General features: G+C 35.9%; 1 protein-coding gene across 3 annotated transcripts in view; it reads left to right on the top strand.

Annotated features, from left to right (window-relative positions):
* The window catches only part of LOC115210973 (F-box/WD repeat-containing protein 5), a 32,261-nt gene extending 23,183 nt beyond the window's left edge, over positions 1 to 9,078 (top strand). For all 3 annotated transcript variants that reach the window (XM_029779803.2, XM_036503071.1, XM_036503073.1), the window contains 2 exons: positions 3,211 to 3,423; positions 5,927 to 9,078. In XM_029779803.2, coding sequence (XP_029635663.1) covers positions 3,211 to 3,423; positions 5,927 to 6,206 — 493 coding nt within the window. In that variant the 3' untranslated portion in view covers positions 6,207 to 9,078. The remainder of the gene's footprint in view (positions 1 to 3,210; positions 3,424 to 5,926) is intronic.
* The last annotated feature ends 3,553 nt before the right edge of the window (positions 9,079 to 12,631 follow it).

Consider the following 12,631-nt stretch of genomic DNA (forward strand, 5'->3'; position numbering starts at 1 on the left):
TTCCTAATATCAACCACTTTAGAGAGTGTATTGGGTGCTTTTTATGTGACACCAGCACCAGTGAGGTCACCAAATAACTTGCAAAACAAAGACCCGTCAATCAACTGAGCAGGGATTAGTGTTGAGGGAGAAAAGGCTTTGTGTCAAATGGTGAGAGATTAGAGTATGATAGAAGGACAAAAACAGGTTGTCTTGCAGTATAGGAGACACATGGCTACTCCATTTGGAAAAGGAGAGTAAAGATGGCAATGTGTCAGTGCATACCCTCAAGTTACCGGGAGGTATATACAAGTGAAGGGGTAAACTCATGCTGACATGGGTTGAACAAGATTTCTTAGGTGGTTATTCTTCAGCAACTCTTTCCAATACCAACCCTTATTTGTTTTCTAGTACTTCATTTTTCTAGTCTTCACATTTACACTGCTAAGTTGCAGGACATAAGAATATCCAAGCAGTATTAATGAGAACTAGCAAGCGTACCCGGTGTTGCCCGGGTTTGTTAGTTCAAAAACGCTTTGAAACTAATAAAGCAATTAATACCTCACTCCCTTAAACACCTATCATGCTTTATGGCAAGACTAACACTTAAGTAACTCCTAAAGGGAACTGCACATATAATATTACGACAACAATCAAGTGAAAAAATAAAGCAACAAAAATTTTAACAGCAATAACATAGGACTGAAATATAGCGCCAGTACAGCAAGTCTACAAAACTTCCTTATAAACAACATTTTTAGTTTTCCCTTGGTGGGGATGAAGGCATGTAAACTGTTCCTACAACCCTCTCTTGAGCAGCCAACGTACAGTTGACCATGTGAAAAGCATGGTTCGGCTCAGTAAAGTCCAATGACAGACACCAACTGCCCCTGGAACTTATTAATTGACATGGCATAACTGGGTCTAATTGGAAGCTGTACTCTGTAGAATGTGAACGGTAAGTCAGCAGCTGAAGGCACAGGGGGGATTCAAGGTATGAAGATCTCTTGACCTTTACCACAGATGGTCATAATCATTGCTTCAATGTCATTGGGAAGTAATTTTGTGATAACAACATTGGTGGATTTAAATTCCTTATCAGCATAATAGGGCTACCCACTTTAAGAGTAACAATATGTGTAGGTACACCTGAAGGCTCCAAGGAATCCAAAAATTCAGTGGGATAGTCAACTACCTCATCCTGATTGGGAATGGTGTCTACTGACTTGTAGACTGTTGCGTCCCCAGGCAAACACAGTAAGAGGCTGTTGTTGATTGCACTGACCGCAACGTTTTTAGGAGCCAAAATGGCTCTTTGGCAAAGCCAATCTAGATCTCTATTGTGGACTTCTAGGCCTGTGAAAGCCTGGTCCTGAAGACTCAGGATAGTACTGGCTATTGTGCAAATGTTACTTATGTCAACATCTTCATTTCTATCTTCTGGAACTTCACCACTGCCAAGAAGGTGAATATCCCTCACAAAATCTGACAATTGGTCCTCATGGAGATGCACTCTCATGTTGGATTCTAACTTTAAAATAACAACATGACCCCATAGAGGGGAAGACTTAAGACACACCAATACTTCACCAGCCCTTGTGCCTTTTGTAATCACTGGCAAGGTTTGTCTAAAGTCCCCAGATAGCAAGACAGTGACACCCCCACCATCAGTTCGTGGCTTTCCTTTATGTCTCGCAAAGTTCTATCTAATGCCTCAAGGGCACCCTGGTCAGCTATTGTGCATTCATCCCAAACAATCAGGACATAAGAATATCCAAGCAGTATTGTGCAAGCAATTGCCTGTTGTCTAACATCTTCAAAATGTTGCAAACAGGCGTTGGTGAACTTGTGAGGTTAAGGGGAAGCTTAAACGTATAGTGTGTAGTCCTACTACCAGGGAGCATGTAGCAGCTATGCCCAAAGTTGCCACAGCTATTGCAATGCACTTTTGTAGCCTTACTCAATTGACTTTCAGCAACAATGATTTCTAGTTACTCTGGCTCAAAGTTTCCCTGTTATGCAACATAATAATGACACTATAAATGTGACCTGAAATGTTAATCAAGCACTGAATTCAATCTGTTACTTCTCTGTCTTAGGTCTCTTAGAACAAAACTAACCAGTAACATAGTTTTCTGGTGATTTAACATCTCACATGGGCAAATTATATATAATCACCAGTTTATGAAATAAACCTGCATTTTGTGAGGTTTTGATGCAGTCACAAGTAAATTGCTGGTGAAATGGATTTGTTTAAATTTTAAAACGGGTTATACGATTGAGAACATTGATATTAATGGGAATACTTAACAAACAACCCTATCATTAAAATATAGCAATTTTAGTATGATTAAATTCTGATGAGAAGCACCATTTTAGTTGTCCTCTTACTAGTTGATAACTATAACACCATCCTGTCATTTCCATTATAACACCTTTTGTTGATTTTTGCTTTTGTCAGTATTACAGTTTATTTTTTACCATCTTTCTTAACCATCATTTTATTGTCCTCATTATTTCATCATCTTAAGACAGCAAGCTGGCAGAATCATTAGCATGCTGGATGAAATGCTTTGCAGTATTTTGACCATCGCTATGTTCTGAGTTCAAATTCTGCCAAAGTTGACTTTGCCTTACATCCTTTCAGGGTCGATAAATTAAGTACCAGTTGTGTACTGGGATCAATATAAATGACTTAACTTCTCCTCAAAATTTTCAGGCTTCGTGCCTATAGTAGAAAGGATTATTTTATCGTCTTTGAATCATCAATTTCATTGTATTGCTATATTCCATATTCAACGTGTTACTGTCTTCATGTTATGATGTTTCACTACTATCACATCACTGCTTTTTTTTTTCTCTGCTGTACTAAAATCAAAATCCTCTTAAGCCATGACAAAGCTTATAACATCAAATTACCTCAGATGGAATAGAGAAAGGATTTTGGCTCAAGGCTATAACTAAACTAACTCTTCTATTAATGTATGCAAATTTTTCTTGCCCATATAAACCACGAAGTCACTCAAGTTCCAGTTAGTTTGGTATTCCCCAACACGATCGTTCTCTCATCTCATTTGCCTGGTGATGGGGCAGGGGTTATGTAGTGTCCTAGTTCAACACAATACTATCTCTTAACTCTTTGATTAACAGGCCAACACTTTATCTTCTCAGTCTTCACATCTGCATGCCAAATGTTTAAATAAAATTTTAATTTCTCTTTCATTGTTTCAGATATCTTTATGTAAACAGCCGGCCCTGGCCTAAAAATTGTAGCATTGAAAATCCACTAACACCACCTCCCATTGCCCAGGAGATTGATATCCATGTGATAGACTTGGTCCACATGAAGGAAATGGGCACCATGCACAGGTCCCATAAAGCATACACTCCAAATGATGAGTGTTTCTTTATTTTCCTTGATGTCTGTGATGAATTTGTTGCAAGGTAAGTAAAGTATCAAACTTAAACCTGTTTTAAAGATTTTTGGGGGTTTTTTTTTTTCTGTAACAAACACCACTGTGTTTTAATAGTGCTGCATGTGACTGACTGACTGACCAGTCTCATATTGTATTAACATTCTTTTCTTTTCTACTCTAGGCACAAAGGCCTGAAATTTTTTGGGAGTGGGGAGGGGGGCTGTCAATTAGATCAACCTCAGTATGCAACTGGTACTTAATTTATCAACCCCGAAAGGATGAAAGGCAAAGTTGACCTCGGTGGAATTTGAACTCAGAACGTAAAGACAGACACCCGGCATGCTAACGTTTCTGCCAGCTCGCCACCTTTTTATTAACATTAAGCCATGTTTCTGCTAAAGAGATTTTTTTAGAATTGTTGGGATGGGTAATTTACAATTCAAAACTATTTGATTATAAAGCAGGAATATTATCTGCATACTAATCTGTGTAGGTAGCAATATGTCTCTCCTTAGGACTTACTTCCTTGCAGTAGCAATAAGTGGTGAAGATATTTAAACACTGTACCAGCACATCTTTATGGTTACTAATACCTTTATTAAAGAACATTTTCTAATTGAGAAAAACATTTAATTTCAGACTTCCATTGGCTTTATAAATGTAGACCTTGAAAACATTCTCTGTTGTAGAAATGGCAGCCTATTCTTCTTTAAAATGTACAAAGACACAATTGTTACAAATCAAGCAAACATTCATCCTTCTCTATGTACGATGAGACACTAAAACCCTCAAAGCTGCTCCAAATTTTAGGCATTACAATCTCTAATGACACTCCATGACAACCTCATTGTTATCATCATCGTTTAATGTCCATTTTCCATGCTGGCATGGGTTGGACAGTTTGACAGGCACTGGCCAGCCAGGGAGGTATCCAAACTGCAGTTGTCCATCTTGGCATGGTTTCTACAGCTGGATGTCTTTTGTAATGCCAACCACTTTATAGAGTGTGCTGGGTGCTGCTTACATGCCACCGGCATGAGTGCATGTTATGTGACACAGGCACCTGTGAAGGACATGCCTATATGTATATATGATTGACCACGAACTTTACTTAGCTTGATGCATCTTAAGTACAGCAAATCACCACAACTCCTGGTCCCCTCATATATATATTATTACCAGAGCTGCATTCTAAAGATTAAGTTGCTGCTTCAGAGCTAGAACTAGTTCAGCCCAGGTCAGTTGCTGAAGTGTGATCCATGTTATTGTTCACATACCAAGGAAACCATTTTATGCTACATATTTCCAAAACATGAATGACACCGTATTAACACCTCTAAAGTCATTACAAATGTTAAGTCTTACAATCTCTGATGCTCTCTCAAAACACTTATACACACACACTCATATATGTACTGGCGTGGCTGTGTGGTAAGAAACTTGCTTCTCAACCACATGGTTCTGGGTTCAGTCCCACTGTGTAGCACCTTGAGCAAGTGCCTTCTCTAGCCTTGGGCCAACCAAAGCTTTGTGAGTGGATTAGGTTGATGGAAGCTGAAAGAAGCCTGTCGTGTATGTATATATCACCGTGATCACCGTGACCAACCAGGCCATCAGATGTTGTTACACATCGCTGGTCACAATGCGCTTCGCATTGTTTTAGCCTTCAAATGACGCCACCCCGCTGGCTAAGCGAGCAGGCCAACAGAAGAAAGAGTGAGAGAAAGTTGTGGCGAAAGAGTACAGCAGGGATCGCCACCACCCCCTGCCGGAGCCTCGTGGAGCTTTAGTTGTTTTCGCTCAATAAACACTCACAACACCTGGTCTGGGAATCGAAACTGCAATCCTACGACCGTGAGTCCGCTGCCCTAACCACTAGGCCATTGCGCCTCCACATGTATGTGTGTATATATATATATATATATATTTGTGTGTCTCTTTGTGTCTATATTTGTCCCATGCCACCATTGCTTGACAACTGATGTTGGTGTGTTTATGTCCTCATAACCTAGCGGTTCAGTTAAAGAGACCCATAGAATAAGTACTTGGCTTACAAAGAATAAGTCCTGGGGTTGATTTCTTTGACTAAAAACCCTTTAAGGCAGTACTGCAGCATGACTGCAATCTAATGACTGAAACAAGTATAGAAGAGAAGCCCATTGCATTTGTGAGTGTGTTCATGGTGGAAAGAAAAAAGAAAGTTGTTAGAGTTTTTTAAATTTAAGTTATAAATTTTGTAGATGTCATAAGGATTTATAAACTTACAAGAGAGCATGAAATGATCCTTTTTTTTTTTTTTGAACTGTGGATCTTAAAGCACAAAGCTATTACTGATAGTATGTGCTTATTTGGTTGAGAAACCCATTTTGAAGAGAAAAAGTCAAGCAGCCTTTGAGTTCCACTGTTTCAAGAATTAGGTTATAAATGTTTATATTTTTGATGTTATTAACATTTATAAACAATGTAACTTTTATTTTTAATCAATTTTTGTTTCTTGATTTATTGAATTTTATTTTATTTTATACTTTCAGTGGTGCTGAGGACAAGTTTGGTTATTTATGGGATAGGCACTATGGTGTTTGCCTCCAAAAGTTCCCACACAAAGATGTAGTGAACTCTGTTGCATTTCATCCTAAAAATCCTGAGATGTTAGTAACTGTTAGTGATGACTACACCGTAAAAATCTGGCGTTCTCGTCATTTGGAAAAGCTTTGTAAACAGGAAAGAGCTAGCAATAACAAGGACCAAATAACACCAGAGTTTGAATGTAATCTAACACAGACTGAACAGTTGAATTCAGAACCACATTGACCCTAGCAGTCAAAGTCATACACATAATGGCAGAAAGATAAGCAGAAACAGAAAAGCTTAAGGCATAAACAGTTACAATGATATTCATTTATTTTAATCTCAGCTTGGCTGTATTTTTGCTGGTACAATAGTTTGTTTCAAACATTCCTGCTTTATTTAAACTTAATGTATCTCAATTGTTAAAGAGCCTACCAATTCAATCAAATTTTTTTTCACATTGCGAAATGGAAATCCAACATATTTTCATGATAGTATGTTTAGATAGACATCCGATTGATACAGCGTGTATGTGTGGGTATATGTGTGTATATCTACTTACACACACACAAACATATATATATATTCACACAAATACATACATGTGTATATATTTAATTTCCATGTATACTCTGACTTCCTTTTGTTTTGTAAATTAACAATGTTGTCAGTGACCAGAAATTTGCTTTCTTACAATGGAGTAAACAGTTTTCTCTTTGATTCACATCTCAGTGTGAGCTTTTTATTTAACATAATGACTTTTTAAATGGAGACATAAAACTTTGTTTTTCCTTTAATACAATCTGAAAATCTTTGTAAACAATGTTCTTCTATGTAGTGCCTCAAATAAGAGAAACAACATTACTAATTAGTCAGCCTATAATTACATTTGTAATTTTGTACTTTTGAGACATACATTTTCCTCTTTTAGAAGTGCGGAACTGCTTTACGCAAAAAATAATCATAAATTTGACATTAAGAAGCTTTGCCTTTCATCCTTGTGGTGGATGGGAATAAATAAGTACAGATCATATATTGTGTTGATGGTAATCAACTATATTCTTCTTTTGTATAATTTGTACTCCCTTGTCAGTATTAGAAATCAGTTTTGTTCTATTTGGGGCTTACTGCTTATAACTATTATTTTCTTTGAAAGAAAGATAAACTATTAATGCTGTTGTTACACCTCAGCTCTTGTAATGCAATTAATTTAATTTTTTGATTTTATTGCATTATAAGGTTTGTTTTGATTGTATGTATTTTTAACTTTACTTTTCCTCTATGAAGAAGAGTATTTTATTTATTTACAGATAAACTATCGCTTCTATATTAGTTATGCCAGTTAGCAGTATCAGTAGGGCAACAGACAAAATACTTTGTTGCTATGTCTCTTTATGCTGCGAGTTCAATTCCCACCAGGGTTAGCCATGTCTTTCATCTTTTTGGAATCAGTAAAATAAGTTTTAGTCAAGAACTGAGGCTGTTCCAATTGCACATAGTCTCCCTCCAAAATGTTTGGCCTTGTGCTTACCTTAGAAATCCTATATATAAGTAATGTGGTTGAAACTTTTATTGATTTTTATTCAGTGTCCCGAAATTTATCAGAAAACAACTTAGAAGAATATTTATAAGCTGCTATAGTCTGTAACAATGACTAAAACCAACTTATTTACCAGCTATTGTGCTTAATTATATAATATAATAGTTCTATCTTCTTCAATATGACATTGGGTTGAGTTCTATGCATTGTTAGATTTTGGTTTGTAATTCTTTTTTTTTTTTTAATTATTCATGGTGTTCTTATCATTGAATAATAATGAACTTAAGTTTCCTTCACAGAAACATGTTTTGACTCACAGACTTCTTGATTAGTTATTCAAGACATTCTAATCTTTGAAAATATTTCGTTTCGCTCTTGCAACTTTTCTTTTATGAGTTTTTTTTTTTAATGAAGATGTTCCAAAAAAAAGAATTTTGTACCATGATCAATAACTACAACCACCACCACAACAACAACAGCAGCAAAAAAAAAAAAATAATTGAATTCAAGTCACTATGATGAACTTTTTACAAACTCAGGATCTTACTTACATAGACATTTTCCAAATAACCATGGAAGAATTTTCATTTCTATACATTGTACTGCAGATTAAAGCTCTATGAGTATGGTTTAAATGAATAATCATAAAAGTTGCATCGTCTGAATGTTATGAGAAGAAAGAAAAACTTTACCTTTGCTTATGAAATTTTATTTGTTCAAATATCTGCTGCCAACTTGTAAGAAAAGGTGGTCTGCAGTAAAAGTAAAGTAAATACATCTTTTTTTTTTTTCTTTTAACCTTTTTTTTAAAGACTTATTTATTTATTGTCACTGACTCTAGATTCATCTTATTTTCTTCTGATATTTTTCATGTTTAAAAAAATATTTTCAGATTAACATGGAAATAATATTAATCTGGGAGTATTTTCTACTTTATTTTGATACAGGAAAAAGAAGTTTGATTTCAGTTTATTATTTTGTGGGTATAAAGCAGGGGTCAGCAAAGCGGTCAGTTATGACTCCTTAGGGTCCATGTGGTTGTCCAAGAAGTCAATAAACATCTGAAATGATTTTAAGCATTAAGGGTGCTGAATTATTAGTGAACTGAATCTGAAAGGCTTAAAACTCACTAATTTCCAACCAAATATTGATACAATAACTAGTATACACTAAATACATATTCCACATTAAATATTCTTGCTATATCAGTATAATATGACTGAATTTTTATTGTTCTTTATAAATTTCGTTAAGTGTTTTTATTAAATTTCTTTAAATATTTCTTATTAAAAAACAGTAATATCACAAAAGAAATGAGAAATTGTTTTAAGTCAAATCTTTTATCCATTAAACTGTTTGTCTATTTTAGAAATTTACATGATGGGGAGTCAATAAGTTATCAATGATTCTATGAAGGGATCAAAGAAATAAGAATTTTGCTGACCCCTGGTATAAAGGCTCTACATTGAAATTTCCAAAATAAAACAAAGTTATTTTCATAAACTGAAATAGGGCAAAAAATTAACAGTGTACTCAATTCAAGAAAGTCCAGTTAAAAAGTTGAACATTTTATTTGTTTCAGGTATCTATATTTATTCAATATCAAAGGTCAAATTTGTTCTTGTATATGCTTCTTTCATGTACAAGAATGTTCATTTTATATAATATTAACTGAAATAAGGCATTTTCTTTCTAGATTTATGATTAGGAAGAAGGATGTTCTTTCTCTTAGTTTTATGAAAAAGAATTATTCAGCACTGATAAAATTGTCTTGTATCATTTAGTGCCATCTGTCTATGTTCTGGATACAAGTTCTGCTGGGTTCGACTTTGTTTTAATAAAATAATACTATCTAGGTACTGTGGTAAATGCTATTGACTCAACCATTTCCTGTGTGTTTATTGCCTTGTGACAGTTTCAATAATCATCATTCCATTCTGTTTCATTGGTATCATTCTGTGTTCTTTGAGACATTAATTAAAGGGATTGGTGTATCTCAGGCAACATAGTTGTGGTCTAGTACAGAGAAATAACAGACTAACGCTGTAGTTGGATAGGATAGCCCCCCCGCCATCCTACTACAGCATTACCCTGTTATCTCTCTGTACTAGATAATAAATTTATGCCATGGAAATTCTTATGTACTCTTTAAATGGAAAATTTAGTTTAGCTGAGGGAATTGCTGTGAAAGATCTGTTGTATGATAGCTCCAATCATTCACATGCTTAGTGGTTAGTCACAAACTAAGTAGATGATGCATTATCATTTGGTTATGTAACCCAATGTGTAGAAGTAGAAGTACTCTTAATTTCATTTTCCATCACTGCTTTTTGGGGGGCTTTATGATTTGTCCTGGAGAAAGAGATTGTATTCATGACCTTGACAGACTTAACAAAAAATTGGTGAGTTGCTGCTCTTCTTGGACAACTGCAGTTTGAAGCTGGAGGAAATTTTAGAGAAGAAAAGCTTGGCTAAGTGATTTGTGCATGGCTTGCATTATGTTGACACTGTAAGTTAACCCAGCATACTTAGAAGCCAATATCCAGTCAATACTCTTGAAACGAGCCAACTTTTAGCCATTTAACTTTGTAGGTGTGATGACTAATCTAAAAGGTGACAACTTTGTTCTTGGAGTTAAATTTTATGATTTTAATTTCTGCATTTATATAGCAGATTTGAGGATAGATTATATTGCTATGACATTGTTTCTGTATTAAGTAGTTTCAATTCCTAATTACAGGTAGGTTTTAATATTTTCAAATTGCACTTTGGTACCACTTTTGATATTTGAAAAAACACAACAATTATAAAATATTTGTCACAACAGAATATTGGAATAGGAAGAACTGTTCATTTTTTTTTTTTTTTCAGAAAGCAACATTTGGGCAAAGAAAGCACCAAATTTTGAATGCCTTTGATTTGTCATAATCATGTCCTACATATCCAGCAAGCACATCTACTTTGCTCAAATTAAGGCAGCAAATTAGTGTCTTTTTATTAGCAGCAAACAGGACAAGGTCACTTTTGCCTTTTCTCTTTTTGGTAGAGTCAATAAATATACAATCAGTCCCTGGCAGTAAGATTGATTGAATTGCTAGTTTTGAACAATATGTCTAACAATGTCACTTCTGTCTGCATTCTGAGTTCAAATCCCATCTCTTGTCAATGGAAGAGAAAACAAAATACAACACAGTGACACTACTGTTGGTAGTTGCAACCAAGAAATGAAGTTTGGTTGTGATAGGATTGCTCATTGATACTGCCATCACTAACTGATCATTCCATCATACACAGAAACATATTAGACAGAAAAATAAATGTCACGTGCTGATTATCACACTGTATATCACATTGACCAGTTATGAAGAGTAACAAATGATCTCATAAACTGATGTAATATAAAAACTATTAACTGAGCTAAAGTATTTGATCAGTCACCTCTGCTATAGAATTGTTCAAATGTAGCCAAAAGGTACAAGTCAAAAAATTAACATACATTTGTGTCTCCATGTGATTTGCTAACCAGTTATTTCCTAAGTTCAATTCCCAGATTGGGCTTTGTATTGTGTTCTTGAGCAAGACACTTTATTTCACATTGCTCCAGTTCACTCATCTGTAGAAATGAGTTCCAACGCCACTGCTATATCAGCCTTTGCCTTTCCTTAGGATAACATCAGTGGCGTAGAGAGGGGAGGCTGATATGTACGAGCAACTGCTAGTCTTCCATAAACAACCTTGCCTTGGAGGAGAACTTTCTCGGTGTTATCCTATAGTTCATTCATGACCAAAGGAGGTCTTTACCCCTTTATTCCCCATTGTATGCCATCCAGGAATAAAATCAAAATTGCTGGCTTTGTGTCATAACTTGAAACCAATTTTATCATATAGGTTCGAGGATGGCTGCTGTATTGTTGAGAAGTGCACCTCCCAACTACATCATTTCAGGTTCAGTCCTGCTATTCACCCAAACTATGCAAGTATGAAAAAAAATGGATGGAAAACAAATGAATTCTCAGATCAAGGTTTCATCTTGTCAAGAAAGTCATCAACAGCAGATGTAACATCATCATACCTATGATACTGCTCCCCAGCCAAGTGTTTTTTCATGTTGGGGAACAGATGGGGTCAAATCAGGAGAATAGGGAGGGTGATCAACCAGTTCAAAGCAACAGTTGCACACAGCAACCACTGAATCCAAGGACTTGTGTGCTGGAGCATTATCCTCATGAAGCAAGACCCTTTATGTCAGTTTTCTGGGGTGTTTGGTCTTGATAGCCATTCATATCTACCTCAGCAAGGTGGTACAGTACTCTCTATTGATGGTGTGGCCCTTTTGAAGAAAGTCCATAAACACGATGCTTTTTGCATCCCCAAAAACTGAGGCCATTGTCTTCCCTGCAGATGAAATGACCTTGGCCTTTTTTGGAGCAGGTGAGGAGGGATAATTTCACTGCATAGATTGTCTCTTTGCCACTGGCTCAAAGTGATGAAGCCAATACTCATCCTGGCTTAGGAAACATTCAAGGAAAGCAGCTGGTTTTGCCTTGAACAATGTCAGATTTTCTCATGTGATCTACCTGGTGCACTTTTAACCAGGTGTCAGAAGACATAGCACTCACCAAGCAGAAACCTTCAACATGCCACGTTCATTGTGCAGAGTATTCTGGATTCTACCACAGAGTATGTTATTAGCATTGGCTATTTGATTTACAGTCAGTTATATATTATTATGTTTGACCTTTTCAGACTTTATTCTTCAATGACTTTATTCTTCATGTGGTCAACATGATCAATGTTTTCCTCAAGGATGGCTGTTGCTGAATGTCCAGACTTTGGGTCATCTTCAAGAAGCTCTATTCCCCTCCTAAATCCAGCTGCCACTTTTGCATTGTTCATGAAGCTGGAGTGTCATCCCCTAATGTAGCAACCATTTCAGCATGAAAGCCATTGGGGGCTAAACCCTTTTTCTGCAGGTACTTGATAATGCCATAATGCCAAATTTTGTCCAATTCGAAGGAAATCACTACTAGTTACCTTTGATGTCTTCTCTGAACAGTCAGAAGTCAATTCACCAAGAAGAGTCAGCAGTTATAAATAAGGAGAGATGAAATTAATGCATGCAAGATTT

The sequence above is a fragment of the Octopus sinensis genome, linkage group LG1, assembly GCF_006345805.1.
Source record: "Octopus sinensis linkage group LG1, ASM634580v1, whole genome shotgun sequence".
Taxonomy (NCBI): domain Eukaryota; kingdom Metazoa; phylum Mollusca; class Cephalopoda; order Octopoda; family Octopodidae; genus Octopus; species Octopus sinensis.